This window comes from Nicotiana tomentosiformis, chromosome 3, assembly GCF_000390325.3.
Source record: "Nicotiana tomentosiformis chromosome 3, ASM39032v3, whole genome shotgun sequence".
Classification (NCBI taxonomy): Eukaryota; Viridiplantae; Streptophyta; class Magnoliopsida; order Solanales; family Solanaceae; genus Nicotiana; species Nicotiana tomentosiformis.
In genome coordinates this window covers 43,719,886-43,741,164 of record NC_090814.1, presented here as the reverse complement: position 1 = coordinate 43,741,164, position 21,279 = coordinate 43,719,886, and the positions used below count along the sequence as shown (strand labels likewise).

Below are 21,279 nucleotides of genomic sequence, written 5' to 3'. Positions count from 1 at the left end.
AAAATTTCTTACCCCAATGATATAGATGAATTCTAGTTTTGCCCAAATTTTTGCTTCAGTCTGCCATAGATCTGCGGTCCGCAGATCAGTTCTGCGACCGCAGAAATGCCCTGTACTTTCAAAATTTTTCTTCAACTCCCCAACGCATTGTTCAACCCAAAATGTCTGAACCGCGGCGAGCTCGCCGTGAAGAATCTCTACAATCATCAACACATAAGTCCACTTCAGCAACACGAAACCTCGGATTTTAGGTAAAGTTTTACGGGGCCTTACATCCTCCCCCGCTTTAGATCATTCCTCCTTGAATGAGGGCCAAAATCCTCCATTAGAAATCAATGTGACTCAGCTGCTATAACACACACCAACAGTTCCAAACTTTTGACTAACTCCCCTAATTTCCAAAATTTTCGTAAGAGTTTCTCTTGTAACTGGGCCTATCCACCTGTAAGAGAATCCCAGAAACTAACCCTAACAACATATACATGAACTAGTGACGCAACATAACATAAAAACAACGCCGTGGCCTTACGAGCATTATATAACCAAAAAGGAACACCCTTAACATCAACCGTACAAATGATACATAATTCATAGAAGGTAAACTCTTAGCATTTTCATAGAACACAACTTTATAAATACATGGTGATTCAAACAAATGAGGGTATTTTTTCTTCATTTCTTCCTCGGCCTCCCAGGTGGCCTCTTCATCCTGCAGGTTTCGCCATATTACTTTCACGGAGGCAATTTCTTTATTTCTCAGTTTACGGACTTGCCTATAAAAAAATGGCAACTGGAATTTCTTCATAAGTCAATTTTTCATTAACCTCAATAGTCTCAACCGGAACAATAAGCGGCTGATCTCCAACCACCTTCTTTAACATGGATACATGAAACACCAGGTGCACTAAAGACATCTCTGGAAGTAGTTCTAGCATGTAATCCACCTGACCAATCATCTGAATGATTCTGTACAGTCCGACATACCTCGGACTCAATTTCCATTTCTTACCAAACCGCATTATACCCTTCATAGGGAAAACCTTCAAGAATACCCAATCATCTTCTTTGAACTTCAAATCCCTATGACGAACATCTGAATAGTACTTCTAACGACTTTGAGCAGTTTTCAACCATTTTGTAATGATCGTAACCTTTTCCATAGCCTGATGCACGAGGTCTGGCCCTATCAACTATGCTTCCCCAATATCGAACCACCCAATGGGAGATCTACATCATCGACCATATAAAGCCTCGAACAGTGCCATTTGAATGCTAGCATGATAACTGTTTTTGTAGGCAAACTCTGTGAGAAGCAAATGATCATCCCAGCTACCCTTGAAGTCAAGAACACAAGCGCGCAACATATCCTCAAGCATCTGAATAGTCTGCTCTGCCTGCCTGTGAGTCTGCGGGTGAAAGGTTGTACTAAGATTCACCTGAGTACCGGTTTGCTGAAATTTCTTCCAAAACTTAGCCGTGAACTGTGCCCCTCGATCTGAGAAAATAGAAATTGGAGTTCCATGTAACCTGACTATTTCCTTGATATACAACTGAGCATATTGTTCTGCTGTGTCGGTAGCCTTAACAGGTAAGAAGTGTGCTGATTTCGTGAGTCGGTCCATAATTACCCAAATCGAGTTGAGCCTACGAGGCGTGCAAAGTAGTCCTACCATAAAGTCCATATTGATCATCTCCCACGTCCACATTGGAATTTCTATGCTCTGTGCCAACCCACCGGGCCTTTGATGCTCGACCTTCACTTGCTGACAATTTGGATATCTTGCCACAAAGTCCGTTACATTCCTCTTCATATCATTCCACCAGTAGACTTCCCTAAGATCATGATAAATCTTTGTAGAGCTCGGGTGCATGGAATACCTAGAAGTGTGAGCCTCGATCAAGATTCTTTCCCGGAGACCATCTACATTTGGAACACATAGTCACCCTTGATACCTTAGTGTACCATCATCCATGCCAAGAGAAAAGGCCATGGTCTTATGTTAATGAATCCCATCCTTCAATGTACCAACAATTGATCGTTGTATTGCTTCTCCTTGACTTCAACCACAACCGACGATTCAGCCCTATTTTGCACAATCACCCCTCCTTCACTAGAGTCCTCAAGACGAACTCCCAAACTAGCCAACCGATGTTGATATGCCTCCAAGTGAGCTAAACTACCCATAGAGTTCCGGCTAAGAGCATCTGCCACAACATTAGCCTTCCCCGGATGATATAGGATATCGGTGTCGTAATCCTTGAGTAACTCCAGCCATCTTCTTTGCCTCAGATTCGATTCTTTCTATTTGAAAATATATTGAAGGCTCTTATAGTCTGTGAATATATCCACGTAGACCCCATACAGATAATGACGCCAAATCTTCAATGCAAATACCACTGCCGCAAGCTCTAAGTCATGTGTTGGATAGTTCTTTTCATAATTCTTGAGTTGACTAGAAACATAAGCTATCACCTTGCCATGTTGCATTAATACACACTCAAGTCCGATCCTTGAAGCATTGCAATATACCACAAACCCATATGTACCTTCTGGTAGAGTCAACACTAGTGCCATAGTCAATCTCGATTTCAACTCTTGGAAGCTCCTTTCACAAGCATCTGACCATTGGAACTTAACTGCCTTCTGCGTTACATAACAAGAACAATGGAATACATATTGAACATATATCTTTCAACACAAGGCTTATTCGGAATAATTAATTCATAATGAACAACTCGAGACTTACAAGGATATTGTGGGGTTCAATTCTAAGAGATGAGTTTAGCCAACATACCTCGCCTTGAGCTTTTTAAATTACTACAATATTCCGGAATTCTTAGCCTCTTCGATCTATTTAGAAATATAAGAAAATTGAATAGAAATTAGGAGAGAGTTTATGGTTCCAGCTCATTTGAGCATTTTATCAAACACTAGGTGGGTATTATGATTTCAAAGTCCTCCTATGGTGGATACCTCCATCTCACTACCAAAGTCTACCCAATTTAGCTCAACATTCTTCCCCCAACCCTTGATAGTACATGCATGCATAATGGACAACTCCCACACCCAAGAATTTCTTTTCTCATTACCTATTTCCAGTAAAAATCACGAAATTGAGGGCTAGGGAGTAGAATCTTACCTCTAGGATGAAGACCTAGTGACGTTTCTTGTGAATTCTTCAACTTGGAGCAAGAGTTAATGATCAATAAGCTTAGGAACTTCCCCTCTCACTCTATGGTAATCCCTCTCTCTAGAAATATCAGATTTTTGCTTCAAAAGTGACCCTTTGCCTTAATATATCAAAATAGGGTCGGGTCAAAAATTAGAAAAAATGAAGCCCCGATGCAGGTCTAACGCTTCTGCGGTCTGCAAAATGGACCACCTAATGGCCCTCCAGAACTGGACACTCCTGCCTCACTCTGTGACCGGTTTGAGGTCGGATAATGCGCCGCAGAACTGCCCTCCGGAATATTTTTGTGCTGGATCTGCGAGGGGTTATGCGGCCGCATAATGGACCGCATAATGGTCCAAACATTTTGCCCCGCATAATGAATCGCATAATGATTCACTTCTGCACCACGAAACCCTGTGTTTTAGGTAAAGTTTTACGGGGCCTTACATTTGTATTGAAGGTTTTAAACACAATAAATTCTTTTCCAAAGAATGGAGCAAAATGACTAGCAATTGAAGCACAAGTTAAAATCATAAACGAGTGATACACCACTTATTCTTGAAATACTTTTTCCCAAAAGGTCAATACACAATTTTAACTCATTAGTATGTAAGAACTCAAATCACATTGGAAATATTTATAAAGGAGAGCATGGTGATTTACGATTGAAACACGAATTCAACTCAAATGCACTAGTTACAACAACCATAGCCACATTTTATATCTCACTCTCACTTCTTTCACTTCCAAACATTAACATAGGTTATCAACAATTAAGGGCATTTGGAATCAAGACATCAAACATGTATGTGGGCAATATGAGTCTTAAGCACAATGTGTTTTCTTTCCATTTTAAGCATAATAGACTTTCATTTTAAACACTAGTTGAAATGATAACATTTTAATATACCACCCTTGCTTGAACTCATTTTTGAAAGAGATCATGATACGATAGGAGAAATTGGAACACGTTTTAGGTATATATATCTTTCAACACAACACTTGTTTAGAATAATCAAATTTATTAGGAACGGATTTAGGAACTTAGGTCAACCATACTTGAAACTTATGGGATCATCATGGATTTGACTCTAGAGAGACGTTTAGCGAACATACCTTGATTGAGCTTTATTTAAGTTACTACAACATCCCAACATCTCTAACAATATCAATCTATAGGAAGATAGCAAAAATCGGATAGTAATTAGAAGGATTCTCATGGTGTAACTCTCTTAGAAATTTTGTCAAATACCTATCATGCAAAAATTGACTACAAGGCTCTACAATGGTAATCCCTTCCTCCCTCAACCAATTTCAACAAGAAATTACCCAAAATAGTTCAACAACCCCACATACTACCACCTAATATCACATGCATAGCCTATCTCCAACTCCACAATCTACTTAGACACTAAACAAACTTGCATGGATGATGTAGGACAATAACTTACCCGGATAAATAGTGGTCTAGTGAGTGGCTTCCATGATTTTTGAAGATTGGTGCAAGAATGGGTGATTAGAATGCTAGGTATTCTCCTTCTCTCTCTAAAATATTCTTATTTCTCTCTAAAAGCATCAGACATTCGATTCAAATGGAGCCCCAAAGGCTATTTATAAAATTGGGGTCGGGTTATAAATATAGGAAAATGGACCCTCCTAACTCAAGTTTGCGGTCGCACAATGGACCGCAGAAAACATATGCGGCCCGCAAAATGGATCGCGAAAGTGATGCCAAAAACTGGGCAGGTCTGGACAGGTCTACGGTCAGGTCTACAGTCCGCAGACCATTTATGCGGCCACGAAATAGACCGTAGAACCACCCTTCAAAATTCTTCATGCTAAATCTGCGACGGAAGTGCTGACCGCGAAATAGGTATGAGATCGCATAATGGACCACAATAAAACCTTCAAAATTCAAGAAATTTTCTGCTCAAATCCGCGATGGGTATGCGGCCCGTAGAACCGATTTGCGGTCACAAATCTGACCGCATAATTGGCCCTTCAGCAAAACGTTTCCACCAATACCTTGATGCATTTTTCAACCCAAAAAGTGTACCTCTGTACACATTACCCTACCTCGACACCACAAAACTTGAATTCCTTGGCGAAATTTTACAGGGCCTTACAAAATGTAGATGGTCTCCGGGAAAGAATCATGACCGAAGCTCACAATTCTAGGTATTTCATGCACCCAGGTTCTACAAAGATGTATCATGATCTTAAGGAAGTCTACTGGTGGAATGATATGAAGAGGAATGTAGCGGACTTTGTGGCAAGATGACCAAATTGTCAGCAAGTGACGGCCGAACACCAAAGGCCCGACGGGTTGGCACAAAACATAGAGATTCCAATGTGGAAGTGAGAGATGATCAACATGGACTTTGTGGTAGGACTATCTCGAACTCCTTGCAAGTTCGACTCAATTTGGGTGATTTTGGATCGACTCACGAAATCGGCACACTTCTTACATGTTAAGGCTACTGACACAGCGGAAAAGTATGCTCAGTTGTATATCAAGGAAATAGTCAGGTTGCATGGCACTCCAATTTCTATTATCTCTGAACGAGGGGCACATTTAATAGCTAATTTTTGGAAAAAAACGTTAGCAAGGTTTGGGTACTCAGGTGAATCTTAGTATAATTTTTCATCTAGAGACCGACGGGCAAGCAAAGCAGACTATTCAGACGCTTGAGGATATGTTGTACACTTGTGTTATTGATTTCAAGGGTAGCTGGCATGGTTATTTGCCACTCGTAGAATTTACCTACAACAACAGTTATCATGCTAGCATTTAGATGGCGCCGTTTGAGGCTCTATATGGTAGGAGATATAGATCTCCCATTGGGTGGTTCAAGATTGGAGAAGTGGAGTTAATAGGGCCAGAACTCGTGCACCAGGCTATGGAGAAGGTTGAGATCATTAAGGAATGGTTGAAAACTGCCCAGAGTCATCAGAAGTCCTATTCATATGTACATCATAGGGATTTGGAGTTCCAAGATGATGATTGGGTATTCTTGAAGGCTTCCCCCATGAAGGGTATAATGTAGTTTGGTAAGAAAGGAAAATTGAGTCCGAGGTATGTAAGACCGTACAGAATCATTCAGAGGATTGGTCAGGTGGCTTACAGGCTAGAACTACATCTAGAGATGTCTTTAGTTCACCCGGTGTTTCATGTATCCATGTTGAAGAAGATGGTTGGAGATCCGTCGCTTATTGTTCCGTTGAGACTATTGAGGTTAATGAGAAATTAACTTATGAAGAGATTCCAGTTATCATTATTGATAGGCAGGTCCAGAAGCTGAGAAACAAAGAAATTGCCTCCGTGAAAGTGCTATGGCGAAACCAACAGGTTGAAGAGGCCACTTGGGAGGCCGAGGAAGAGATGAAGAGGAAGTACCCTCATTTGTTTGAATAATTATGTATTTAGTTAGCTGTGTTATATGAAAATGTTAAGATTTTACCTTCTATGAATTATGTTTCTCTTGTATAGTTGCTGTTAAGGGTGTTCGTTTTTGGTAATATATTGCTTATGAGGCCACGGTTGGTATTTTTTTGTGTTATGCTGTGTCGTTGGATTTTGTATATGTTGTTAGGATTGGTTTATAGGATTCTCTGATAGGCAGATAGGCCCAGTTATAGGGGAGAATTTAGCAACATTTTTGGAAATTTAGGGAGTTAGTCAAAACTTAGAACTGCTGGTGTGTGAAGTAATTGTTGGGTCACATTGGATGCTAATGGCCCATTTTTACCCTCATTGAGGATGAATGATCCTAAGCGGTGGAGGATGTAAGGCCCCATAAAATTTCACCTAAGATCCTGCGTTTCGTGGTGCCGAGGTAGGCTAATGTATTTGAGGGTTGTAGAAAATCTTTGCGGCCAACAAGCTCGCCGTGGTACAGATTTTTTGGGTTGAACAGTGCATTAGGGATTGAAGAAAAATTGTTGCAGAACATGGCATTTCTGCGGTCTATTATGCGACTACAGAACTACTTCGAGGGCCGCAGATCCACCGCGGAGTGAAGTAGAGAAATGGCCAATTTTGGAGGTCGTTATGCGGTCAACTATGCGATCGTATAAATGTTTCGCGGGCCGCATATCCGTCGTAGAGCCATCATGAGAAATTTCGAAAGGAGGTTCTGCGGTACATTATACGACCATAGAATTGATCTGCAGACTGCATACCTGTCACATACCTGCACAGAAGTTCCCAGTTCCGGAGGGCCATTATGCGATCCATTTTGCGGACCGTATAAGTGTTATGCGGTCGCATATGCAACCATAGATCTACATCGGGGCTTCATTTTTCTAATTTCATAACCCAACCCCATTTCGTTTTATCTAGCCATAGGGGTCATTTTTGAGGGATTATCTGATATTTTTGAGAGAGAAAAGAGCTATTCTAGAGAGAAAGGGGAGGATCCAAGGATTTCACTACTCAACTCGAATCAAGACTTGGAATTTCATCAAGAGGAACTTGCTAGGGTTTCTAAAAGGTAAACATTTCTTCCCCCAATTCTCCAATTTCGGATTTGGGTTGGTTATGGGTAGTGAGAGTAGACTTATCACATACATCAGCTAATAGGGATTGTGGGGAAGTTGTTTGACAATCCTGGGTGGTTTTGTTGTTGAATTGGTTGAGGAAAGGTTGGGTTGTCATTGTAGCAACTCTTTCCATACGAATTCCTCTAATCATGCTTGTAATTCTCCCCTCTTCTATAGATTGGCATCGTTAGGAGTGTCGGAACGTTGTTGTTACACCACGGAAAGCGCTTTTGAGGTATGAAGGCTAAACTCTTCTTCTAGTATCAGAACTCCCGTATTCTTACAAAACTCTATCATGTGTAGTTCGAATTTGAAACACCATTGAGGTGGGATATTCAAGCTAGTAAATTGATTTCCAAATTGCAAAAAGTGTCATAACCCTCATGTGTTAATGATTCTCTATTTTGACTTAATTATGTTGTATCCCTTTTGGGAAGAATGTTTTGTACGAAATCAATGTGATCAAATTCTTTTATCTCATATGATGAAATCTTATTAACTTATATTTGTTAAGGCCAAAGGTGCCAAAGGGTTTGATTTGAAAGGAAATCTCTTGTACAAACTATTATCGTTTTGAGAATTCAAATTGTGGCATTGTGATTACAACTCCACCCGCACACGTTGGGGTGAGACGGCAGGGCCACTTTGTGTAGAGATTATGGTATTGTGATTACACCTACACCCGCACACATTGGGGTGAGGCGGCAAGTCCACTTTGTGTAGAGATATTGGTATTGTGATTACACCTCCACCCGCACACATTGGGATGAGGCGGCAAGGCCGCTTTGTGTAGAGATTGTGGTATTGGGATTACACCTCCACCCGCACACATTGGAGTGAGGCGGCAGGGCCGCTTTGTGTAGAGATTGTGGCATTGTGATTACACCTCCACCCGCACACATTGGGGTGAGGCGGCAGAGCCGTTTTGTGTTGAAATTGTGGTATTGTGGTAGAGGTTATTTTAGAGGATCCCCAACTTGAAATTTATAAATGTTATTGAAAGCTTTAAATGAATTTGCTATGGTTTTAATGGCTATTTAAGCTCTTTTATTGCTTCCATGATTGGTCACATTCATGTCGTACTTCCAATCCTTGAAGGGGGTGTTTGGTTTTCATACTAGAACTATTCGACATGTACTAACACCCCCTTTGCCGAGGGCGCTACGTCTTTAATGGATGCAGGTGGTTCCACAGTAGGCAGCTTTGATCAGAGATAGCGGTACACCCTCTTCCCAGCTGACTTGGTGAGCCCCACTTCATTCGAGGTCGTATATCTTTTGTTCCTTGTGCATTATGTTTAGAGGTATAGCTGAGGCATTGTTACCGGTACTATCATAGTATTCTTTTGTATCTATTAGCAGCCCCGTAGACATAGTGTGGGTTGTATGTTGGTATTGGGAAAGTCAGACTAGTAATACTGTATTTGTACCACATGTTCCACTTCAAACTATGAATGTATGTATTTTGAGACTTATAAATGATGTAACTAATGGTAATGAATTGGTGTTGCTCACATGATCTTCTCCTGGTCTAATTAATGAAATACATCATCTCTTCATTCATGGGTGAGTTCGGGTATAAGGTATTGTACATGCTTGCTCGGTCAGGTTATCTCGGTTGAGCGTCGGTCGCGCTTCCTGAGGTCGAGGCATGACATTTCTATCCCAATCCTCCCATCCTTTTGTTGTTAAACAAACATGCTCTCTACTTAGTGCTTTACCACATCATCTCCCCACGTAGGGAAATAGTTCAATGTTTCACGCTTGAAGTCCTATTTGTCTTTCTGCCTTCTGTAGGTTCGTATTCCTGGTAGTTTACGATTGACCTATGGGTAACCTTTCTCCCTTTGAGACAATTTATAGGGGTCTATATACGTAGCGAGTCATATGTTCTTGCTGGCATGCCTTCTTTCGACGAGTTAACTTTATTTCTCATGGCTTATCATGGAGATAATAATAAATTTCTTTCAGGGTTCTTCTCCCACTAATCCTCTTCCTCCTTCTGCTCACACACTCATTCTATCACTGCAATGCTAGCTAGTGTGAGAGTCCTTTGAATCTCTAATCGGTACCTTAGTTCTAGTTCATCCTAAGTCATCCCCCGATATTGGCACCTCTCATCTGTATAGTCAAATTGACGTTCCGATAATCTCCGTTAAAATATCTATTCCACTTTTAAAGAAAACGTGGCCCATACTGCTTTATAACATTAGAGCTTACTTTCCTACGAGTCAAATTGTACTTCCATACTGTAACTTACGTCCCTAAATAGTCTTTCCTATTCATTCAGATTGCTCTATTTTCTTTCGCACAAACCTTTCACAACATTCCACTTCTCGTTTCCTTCGATGTAGTTTAAACAAAACATCCTTGATTCTTGTTGCCCTTAATCGCACACGGAAGTATACGCGGTCAATCAAGTAATAAAGAGTGAGTAGAGTATCGTTCCCACGAGGACTTGTGATTAATTATCAACTAAATTAAGCGAATTCTAATTTATCGAGTCAAGAACAATTTCAAGGTAGTTTTTGTTTGATTAATTCTACTAATTATAATTGCAAGTAAACGAAAAACAAATGAACTAGCACACTTAGCACGAAGGATTTTAATTCAATGAGAAATAATGTTCCAGGGTCATGGTTATGTTACAATCCTGTTGAATTCTTCAATCAACTCGACTTATTAATTTATCTGGGTTATTAACCCGCAAGGACAATAATACTCGTAGTAATTTGATAACTTCTACTCGCCTATTCAATTTATTCTAAACCATATATTCCTATAGGATTAGAGATAAAAAGAACGCATTAACAATCTCTTGAATAATTGGCTAAGAACGACAAATAGATATATTTCTATCCGTATTTGGAAATCAATTCTCCAATGGCTACGTTCAAGATCGTGCCCTATTCAATCCTATTGCAATCAAGAATGACCTTTTTCAAGCACAACTCAAGATTCATACATAGTATTTCACTGTTAGCTAGACAGTAAAATAATTAAACTCAGGATATGAATAAACAACCGAATATGATAAATTAACTCGTCAAATCAATATTCGAATATCAACATTTATGTAAAACCATAACCACAGCATAATTTAGCCTTACATAGTCATGGTAGATATCTCAAATAATTTCCAAGAATACGTAAAAATCAATAAAAGAAGGGAAAATGAAGAACTCAAGACGAATTCCACGGTCTCCAAACTCTGTGATGGCTTTTCCCTGCTTTCAAGTGTGTTAGATGACCTAAAAGAGGCATTTTTGGCTTATATATTACGTACAAAGGTCGTGGGCCAAATGTTTCCTTTTCGTATTCCGACTCAGCTTTAGGGATTGATGCTGGGGTGGATGCTTCGCATCCGCCTCAGCTTCAACTTCTCAGCATCATATGCTAGGGTGGATGCTTCGCATCCATCCTCTATTCCTTCATCCCTGCTGTGCCCAGGTGCGGATGCTAAGGCGGATGCCTTCTCCCGAAGTCACTGCCAAGGATGCACCAAATACACTTTTTTTCTAGATTGGATGCAACACATCCACCCTCTTCTCCTATAGCTGGAGCACATTTTCTTCATATTTTTGCAATCCAAACATCCTAAATCATCACACACAACTCAATTAGTCATAAAATCAATACTTAACATATGTTGGGCATTTTAAAGATCAAATAGCACCAAAAAGTGGTTAAAACATGAGAAAGGTAATATTCAAACATATAGAAATATGCCCAACATCACCACCCCACACTTAAACCTTTGTTCGTCCTCGAGCCAAGTAGAATCAACCTACAATAGATCGAACAAAATTAAGCTTATCGCTATCAAGCCACACCTTTCAATTAAGCTTAAGCACCCATGACTTCCGTTGATACCAACAATTATCTCTTTGCATATGCATTCTTGGACTTTCTTCCCCATGTTAAAACCATGCCTAGCACGCTATTGAACAGTTCAAACCAATCAAATAGCAAATTCGGGACATCTCAATCTCAGAAACTGACTCCGTGGCATAACTACTTTCAGGCCAACTTATTCACTCTGACTGAAGAGCTTAATACAGTCATGTATCCATCATGAAATATGTGCCCTCACCAAAAATCAAAGAGAGAGAGTCCACACAGTCAAATAAAATTTGAACGTAATTTAAGAACTTCAAACAATAGAGGAAATCATTCACTCTCTCAATGAAGTTCACATGCGCACAAAAGGTACCATAGGCTTGCCCGTTATATAAATCTCTACTAATGTAGGCATGCTCAGTCTAAAAACGTGGGCTAAGGGACGGGTAGGAAATATTTAAGAATAGTGGTTCATCCTCCTAAGTACTTTAACACATCACATAATAAACTTTAAGCTCAATTCTTCAATACACTTAATTTTCACAAACAAGACCACTCCCAAATATTATTCCCTCTTTCTTTCTTTAAGCACTACTTCAATTTATACCCCACTAGAAAGAACAAGACAACAATTTATTCATCTCTATTTTTCTTTCTCTTTTTTTTTTAATTTCCGCTAGTGGTGTATTATTTTACAAAACAAGTGCACCTTTCTCCCTTTCATTGGTTCCACTCAAAGGCCACCCAAATCCCATCCTTACTTCTTTTAGCGCCTATTTCATGATCAAAGTGCCTTAAGAGATACAAGGATCAAAAGTTTCAATTAAGAACAAAAGGGTATAGGCTCGTAATGTGGGTGCCAAATAAAAGGTCTATAGGCTCAAAATGGCTAACTAGGTATGATTTTATTTGTGGTAGCATTAAAATTCAAAAAGGATCAAAGAAGGTCTAAAATCATATTTTGAAACCGAGCAAAACCTAGGATTTCGCTTTAACTCACATGCAGGGCAAGTTCTAGACACAAATGTACTACATGGAACTATACAAAAATCTCACCACACAATGGCACATGATTCAATTAGGATGACTACATTCCAACTCTCAATCAAAACAAGTACAGAGTTAAGCCACAATTTTAATGCACAAGGCACAACAGTTAGAACACGAGTCAAGAAAATGAGCCTAAGCGTCTAAAAAAAAACTATTCTACTTTTCAAGGCAAAAATAGTTCTCAAAAACTCACGGAGAAGGTTATAATCCACGTGCTCAAGTGTAACTCTATTGGTATCAAACAAGTCATTAGATGTGCTGAATTTAGTCTGAGTCTTTATATCCTACACTACTCTAAAAAATAAAAAATAATATCAGGTTAAAAAATTTATCCCTTGGCAAAGAACCGATGGCCAAAGAAAAATCAAGAAGGATTATTGCCTAATAGATTAAACTTACTAACTACTCAAAGCAAATAAAATATTTTTGTGCTTTTCTTTATTTTTCTGTCAATTTCCTAATACTAACACTAATTTCAAGAATCAAATGAAATCTTTTTTGTATTTTTCCAAGGACCTTAATCCCTCGAGAGAACTGTCCAGGTAGTCCGTCGTCAGAAAAAGTTCGAACTTTTTTCTAATTTGTTTTTTGTATTTTTTTTTTTTTTTTTGCAAGAAACTACTCTAAATTAGACTACTTCTAGCTATGGGTTAACAAAAATAATAAGAATTGTTTATACAATTACACTCAGAAAGTAATTCTCCCACCTCACACTTATGTTATGCATAGTCCTCGATGCATGATCACAACGAAAAATATTAAAACAAGGATGAGAAATATTCCCTGAGACCCTCTAGGGCCTAGCTAGCAACATGATCCTCAATATTTAGGGTCGGGACGACCCCACACTTAAGCTCAAACATGCTCCTCATCTTCAACTTCGGGTACTCAGATTTTCCCTAATCTGCAAAATAAAACAAAACAAAACGATACTCTATAAAAATAAAATCAAAATTAAAAAAGCTGAGTTGCTCCCAACAAGCGCTTGATTTAACATTGCGGCACAACGCCATCAATTTCACCACTCTTTATTCCACTTTGAGGATATGAATGGCGCCCCCATTTTTGTATCATTTTTTCTGTCACGTTCTTGAGGCGGTGATGTGAAAATAAAGGAACCAATCAATAGATATCACTTCTTGCACTTCTTGTCCCTTAAATGAGGTATGTCGTTTTGCCTTTTTGGCATCACAAATTTCAGAATATATGCACTTTGTTCCTCATCCATTAACTTCTCCATACGCTCGAATGGATCAATTCTCGTGTCACCAACCAAACACACTATTGAAAAATGGTTAGAATGAGGTTCAATGCGCTCCAACTCTAGAATCGTTTCACTTTTGACTTCCTCACTTTTGCACAACCTGCGCATCATTAATAATATTGTGGTCGAACAGTTGGAATTCCTCTTTTTTCTCCACAACTTGGACAATATCCACAACAATTTGTTGTAGGGCATTAGGCGCCTCAACCTTTTTATTCAATCGAGCCTGCATGTCATGGATATCTGATCCAAATTGGCCTATCTCTTGCCTGAGCTTAGTTCTTCCTTCTATGAGCTGTTCTACAATGTTTGAAAGACCACTACGTAGAAACCTATGAAATTTTATTAGCTGAGCTTATTCCTCTAGCCAAGATTGGTTCACTATATCTGCTTTTAGAAAGTTATCTTCTTGTAGGATCTCGCTCTCGTCAGCCAATTATTCCACCTTGGCTTTCATTCTCATGATTTCTACACTAATTCTTTTTATTGCTTTTTGATTTTCATCTTGTTGCTCGGCTACTTGCCTCACCACGTCCATTATATGGGCAGTACGTTCCATATCCTCCACTTCATTTCTCCTATAAAACTCATAAACATTATTCGAAATATCATAATAAGTGCTCAGAGAAGGGTAAAAAGAATTAGGACAACTATCCCAATGGCTACCTCCACAACTACACACATTACAAAAATTTCACTCATAAGATTGAGATTCACAATTTTGCCACAAGTGTAGTCCTTCACAATATGGACAGGGATTACCAAAATAAGAATAACCAATATTCGACCAAATTGTATTAAAAGATTCCAACTAATACAAGTAACAACATACTAAACTATACTAAAACTAGAAAATACAAAAATAAAAATTAAAACTTGACTTGATAAGTAATAAAAGCTTGATCTAGTGAAACAATTAATTTTGAAGTCCCCGGCAATGGCGCCAAAGACTTGTTGCCCTTAATCGCACACGCAAGTATACACGTTCAATCAAGTAATAAAGAGTGAGTAGAGTATCATTCCCACGAGGATTTATGATTAATTATCAACTAAATCAAGCGAATTCTAATTTGTCGATTCAAGAACAATTTAAAGGTGGTTTTTGTTTGATTAATTCTACTAATTATAATTAAAAGTAAATGAAAATCTAATGAACTAGCACACTTAGCACGAAGGATTTTAATTCGATGAGAAGTAATATTCCAGGGTCATGGTTATGTAACAACCGTGTTAAATTCTTCAATCAACTCGACTTATTAATTTATTTTGGTTATATCCTACAAGGACAATAATACTCGTAGAAATTTGACAAATTCTACTCGCCTATTCAATTTATTCTAAACCCTATGTTCCTATGAGATTAGAGATAAAAAGAACGCATTAACAATCTCTTGTACAATTGGCTAATCTGGGCAAATAGGTATATTTCTATCCGTATTCGCAAATCAATTCCCCGATGGCTAGGTTCAAGATCGCGCTCTATTCAATCCTATTGCAATTAAGAATTACCTCTTTCAAACACAACTCAAGATTCATACATAGTATTTCACTGTTAGCTAGGTAGTAATATAATTAAACTCAGGATATGAATAAACAACCGAATATGATATATTAACTCGTCAAATCAATATTCGAATATCAACATTCATGTAAAACCATAACCCCAACATAATCGAGTTTAGCCACATATAGTCATGGTAGATATCTTAAATAATTCACAAGAATACATAAAAATCAATAAAAGAAGGGAAAATGATGAACTCAAGACGAATTCCACGGTCTCCAAACTCTGTGATGGCTTTTCCCAGCTTCCAAGTGTGTTAGATGACCTAAAAGAGGCGTTTTTGGCTTATATATTACGTACAAAGGTCGTGGGCTAAATGTTTCCTTTTCGTATTCTGACTCAGCTTTAGGGATTGATGCTGGGGTGGATGCTTCGCATCCATCTCAGCTTCAACTTCTCAGCATCACATGCTAGGGTGGATGCTTCGCATCCATCCTCTATTCCTTCATCCCTGCTGTGTCCAGGTGCGGATACTAAGGCGGATGCCTTCTTCTGACTTCACTGCCAAGGATGCACCAAATACACTTTTTTTAGGTTGGATGCAACGCAGCCACCCTATTCTCCTATAGCTGGAGCACCTTTTCTTCATATATTTTCACTCCAAACATTCTAAATCATCATACACAAGTCAATTAGTCATAACACCAATACTTAATTTAACACATGTTGGGCATTTAAAGATCAAATAGTACCAAAAAGTTGTTAAAACATGAGAAAGGTAACATTAAAACAAATAGAAATATGCCCAACATCACCACCCCACACATAAACCTTTGTTCGTCCTCGAGCAAAGTAGAATCAACCTAAAATAGATCGAACAAAATTAAGCTTATCGCTATCAAGCCACACCTTTCAATTAAGCTTAAGCACCCATGACTTCCGTTGATACCAATAGTTAGCCCTTTGCATATGCATTCTTGGACTTTCTTCCCCATGTTTAAACCCTGCCTAACACGCTATTGAACAGTTCAAACCAATCAAATAGAAAATTCAGGACATCTCAACCTCAGAAACTAACTCTGTTGCATAACTACTTTCAGGCCAACTTTCTCACTCTAACCGAAGAGCTTAATAAAGTCACCTATCCATCATGAAACATGTGCCCTCACCACAAATCAAATAGAGAGAGTCCACACACTCAAATAGAATTCGTACGTAATTTAAGGACTTCAAGCAATAGAGAAAATCACTCACTCTCTCAAAGAAGTTTACATGCGCACAAAAGGTACCATAGGCTTGCCCGTTATGTAAATCTCTACTAATGTAGGTCTGCTCAGTCTAAAATTAATTAGGACTTTATCTTGGTTGTAACATGGGCTAAGGAACAGGTAGGATATATTTAGGAATAGTGGTTCATCCTCCTAAGCACTTTAACACATCACATAATAAACTTTAAGCGCAATTCTTCAATCCACTTAATTTTCACAAACAAGACCACTCCCAAAAATATTTCCTCTTTCTTTCTTTAAGCACTACTTCAATTTATACCCCACTAGTAAGAACAAGACAACAATTTATTCATCTCTACTTTTCCTTCTTTTGTTTTCCAGATTTGTCTTTTTTTTTAATTTCAATTTCTGCTAGTGGTGTATTATTTTACAAAATAAGGGCACCTTTCTTCCTTTCATTGGTTCCACTCGAAAGCCACCCAAATCCCCTCCTTACTTCTTTTAGCTATTATTTCACGTTCAAAGTACTTTAAGAGGTACAAGGATCAAAAGTTTCAATTAAGAACAAAAGGGCATAGGCTTGTAATGTGGGTGCCAAATAAAAGGTCTACAGGCTCAAAGTGGCTAACTAGGGATGATTTTATTTGTGGTAGAATTACAATTCAAAAAAGATCAAAGAAGGCCTAAAATTATATTTCAAACCGAGCAAAACCTAGGATTTTGCTTCAACTCACATGCAGGGCAAGTCTAGACACAAATGTGCTACATGGAACTATACAAAAATCTCACCACACAATGGCACATGATTCAATTAGGATGGCTACAATTCAACTCTCAATCAAAACAAGTACAAAGTTAAGCCACAATTTTAATACACAAGGCACAACAGTTAGCACAAGAGTCAAGAAAATGAGCCTAAGTGTCACAAAAAAAAAACTATTCTACTTTTCAAGGCAAAAATAGTTCTCAAAAACTCATGGAGAAGGTTATAATCCACATGGTCAAGTCTAACTCTGTTGGTATCAAATAAGTCACTAGATGTGCTGAATTTAATCTGAGTCTTTATATCCTATACTACTCTAAAAATAAAAAATAATACCCAATTTAAATATTCATCCCTAGAAAAAGAACCGATGGCCAAAGAAAAATAAAGGAGGATTATTGCCTAATAGATTAAACTTATTAACTACTCGAAGCAAATAAAATATTTTTGCGCTTTTCTTTATTTTTCTGTCAATTTCCTAATACTAACACTAATTCCAAGAATCAAATAAAAATATTTTTTGTATTTTTCCAACAACCTTATTCCCTCGAGAGAACTATCCAGGTAGTCCGTCGTCAGGAAAAGTCCGAGCTTTTTTCTAATTTCTTTTTTGTATTTTCGTTTTTTTTTTTCAAGAAACTACTCTAAACTAGACTACTTCTAGCTATGGGTTAGCAAAAATAATGAGAAATTGTTTTATATAATTACGCTTAGAAAGTAATTCCCCCACCTCACACTTATGTTATGCATAGTCCTCGATTTATGATCACAGCAAAAAATATTCAAACAAGGATGAGAAATACTCCCTGAGACCCTCTAGGTCCTAGCTAGAAACACGATCCTCAATATTTAGGGTCAGGACGACTCCACATTTAAGCTCAAACATGCTCCTCAGCTTCAACTTCGGGTACTCAGACTTCCCCTAATCTGCAAAATAAAATAAAACAAAACGTGACACTATAAAAATAAAATAAAAATTAAAAAAACTAGGTTGCCTCCCAACAAGCGCTTGATTTAACGTCGCAGCACAACGCCATCAATTTCACCACTTTTTCTTTCACTTTAAGGATATGAATTGCGCCCCTAATTTTGCATCAATGTTTCTGTCACGTTCCTGGGGCGGTGATGTGAAAATAAAGGAACCAAGCAATAGATATCGCATCTTGCACTTCTTGGCCCTTAAATGAGGTATGTCATTTTGCCCTTCTGGCATTGTAAATTTCAGAATATATGCACTTTGTTCCTCATCCATTATCTTCTCCATACGCTCAAATGGATCAATTTTCGTGTCATCAACCAAACACACTGTTGAAAAATGGTTAGAATGAGGTTCAATGCGCTCCAACTCTAGAATCATTTCACTTTTGACTTCCTTACTTTTGCACACTTTACCAGCTTGGCATCATTAGTGATATTTTGGTCGAATAGTTAGAATTCCTCTTTTTGCTCCACAACTTGGCCAATATTCATAACAATTTGTTGTAGGGCATCAGACGCCTCAACCGTTTTCTTCAATCGAGCATGCATGTCATGGATATCTGAGCTAAATTGGCCTATCTCTTGCCTGAGCTTAGTTCTTCCTTCTTTGAGTTGTTCTACCATGTTTGAAAGACCATTACGTAGAAATCCATAACATGGCATGACTTGGTTTAAAGATGGAGACAGAAATACAAAACTATTTCATGCTCATGTTAATGGTAGAAGAAATAAATTTCATCTTAAAAGAATTCAAGATACATATGGTAATTGGATAGAGGAGGCTGAGGGTATAGCCAATGAGGCAGTACATTTTTTCCAGCAGCAGTTTCATGAGGCGAGTGTTCCTACTGACTTTATGATTCTAGATCATGTACCATCGATGAGCAGAATCACAAACTGACTATGCAACCTACGATAGAGAAAGTAAAGCAGGCAGTGTTTGGATTGAATGGAGACAGTACCGGGGGACCATATGGCTTTAATGGGAATTTCTTCCATGCTTGTTGGGAGATCATTGGTGAAGATATAGTAGAAATGGTGCAGGCATTCTTCAGTGGGTAGGAGCTTCCTAAGTTTGTGACTCACACAAATCTAGTTTTGTTGCCTAAGAAGAAAGAGGTGAAGACCTTTTCAAATATGAGACCAATTCGCTTGAGTAACTTCATCAACAAAATCTTTTCGAGGGTCATTCATGAGAGACATGTTGATATACTCCTCACTCAAGAAATATGCTCCTTACTCAAGAAATAATCAAGGACATAAGACTGAGAAAAAAGGCAGGGCCTAATGTGGTGATACAGCTTGACATGATGAAAGCATATGATAGGCTGTCTTGGCTATTTCTCACTAAAGTCTTAAGGAAGATGGGGTTTTCTGAAAGGTTTATAGGATTGATCTTTGGTATTGTGTCTATTAATTGGTACTCAGTCCTTGTCAATGGACAACCACATGGATTCTTTAAATCAACTAGGGGTGTGAAACAAGGTGATCCTTTGTCACCTTCGCTATTCATTTTAGTAGCAGAAGCACTGTCTAGGGGGCTAAATGCACTGCACTTGAACTTGTACTTCTGTGGTTTTGGCTTGCCAAAGTGGAGTCCTAAGATCAATCACTTAGCATATGCAGATGACACAATTATATTTTCATCTTCAGATGCTACTTCATTACAATTAGTCATAGAGGTATTGTATGCTTATGAAGTAGCTTCTGGCTAGTTGATAAACAAATCTAAATCTGCTATATACCTACATCACTCAACAACTAACGAAGTGGTGAGGAAAGTTGAAAGAATAACTGGAATTGGGAGGCAGGAATTCCCATTTACCTATCTTGGTTGCTCGATATTCTACAAAAGGAGAAGGATGGATTACTATGAGGGGATAATCACTAAGGTGTTGGACAAATTACAATCATGGAAGGGGAAGCTTTTGTCAATTGGAGGAAGGGTAGTTTTGATCTCTAGTGTGCTTCAAAGTATGCCCATTCACTTGCTTTCAGCAGTGAATCCACCTGCCAATGTGATCAACAAACTTCTCAAATTGTTTGCTAGGTTCTTTTGGGGCAATTCCATTGATGGTAGAGCTAGGCATTGGGCGTCATGGGATACTTTATGCCTGCCGTATGATGAAGGAGGTATAGGATTTCGATCTTTACATGACATGTCTAAGGCTCTCTTTTGTAAATTATGGTGGAACTTCAGAACTAAGCCATCTTTGTGGAGCGCTATTATGAGCCAAAAATATTGCAAGAAGCTGAACTCCATGGTAGTACCTTGGAGGAATGGATCGCATATATGGAGGAATATGTTGGAGTGCAAAGACCTTGTGGAGCACCAGATCTTATGGAAACTAAAAATGGGATCCTCCCTTTTTTGGTTTGACAATTGGACAGGCTTGGGATCTCTTTACTTTGTCACATCTCCAGATTTCTTTTGTGATGAAACATTTCATAGTGTGAATGATGTTGTGGTGGAAGGAGGGTGGGATGAGGAGAAAATTAGAGAAATACTTCCAGAAGACTTGGCTTCACATATTCTAGAAAATGTAAAATGCCCAGCTATGCAAGAGGAGCTGGACAAGCCGGTTTGGACCTTAGAAACTATAGGGAATTTCACAGTTAAGTCTGCTTGGGATTACATAAGAAGGAGGAGAGATCTAACTATCACTTATGCTAATATGTGGGTTAAAGGGCCGCCTTTTAAAATATCTTTCCTTGTGTGGAAGTTATGGAAGGTCAAATTACCACTTGATGATACATTAAGGAGAATGGGATACTTCATGCCCTCAAAATGTTGGTGTTGTGTAGCTCCAAAGGAAGAGACAGTGGCTCATGTGTTCTTTAGATCATTTACTGTTGCTAGAGTGTGGTCATACTTTTTCTCGTATGCAGGTTTATCCATTGAAGGGTTAAACTTACATCAAGCTATTGTTAAGTGCT

The 21,279-nt window shown here is 38.5% G+C and overlaps 2 protein-coding genes across 2 annotated transcripts; both read left to right on the top strand.

Moving 5' to 3' along the window:
• The first annotated feature begins 5,968 nt into the window (after positions 1 to 5,968).
• On the top strand, positions 5,969 to 6,588 carry LOC138907716 (uncharacterized). Its single transcript, XM_070198323.1, has 2 exons — positions 5,969 to 6,209; positions 6,434 to 6,588. The coding sequence occupies exons 1-2, from the start codon at positions 5,969 to 5,971 to the stop codon at positions 6,586 to 6,588; spliced, it is 396 nt and encodes a 131-aa protein (XP_070054424.1).
• A 12,983-nt stretch (positions 6,589 to 19,571) lies between these two features.
• On the top strand, positions 19,572 to 20,057 carry LOC138907715 (secreted RxLR effector protein 78-like). The gene has a single exon (XM_070198322.1). The coding sequence runs from the start codon at positions 19,572 to 19,574 to the stop codon at positions 20,055 to 20,057; it is 486 nt and encodes a 161-aa protein (XP_070054423.1).
• Positions 20,058 to 21,279: the final 1,222 nt, after the last annotated feature.

Bases quoted from the DNA above. Each gene is read 5' to 3' on its own strand.
- LOC138907716 (XM_070198323.1), top strand. From the start codon at position 5,969: ATGGCGCCGTTTGAGGCTCTATATGGTAGGAGATATAGATCTCCCATT. The intron at 6,210-6,433 runs GTATAATGTAGT...TAACTTATGAAG, and splicing joins GAAGGCTTCCCCCATGAAGG to AGATTCCAGTTATCATTATT.
- LOC138907715 (XM_070198322.1), top strand. From the start codon at position 19,572: ATGCTCCTTACTCAAGAAATAATCAAGGACATAAGACTGAGAAAAAAG.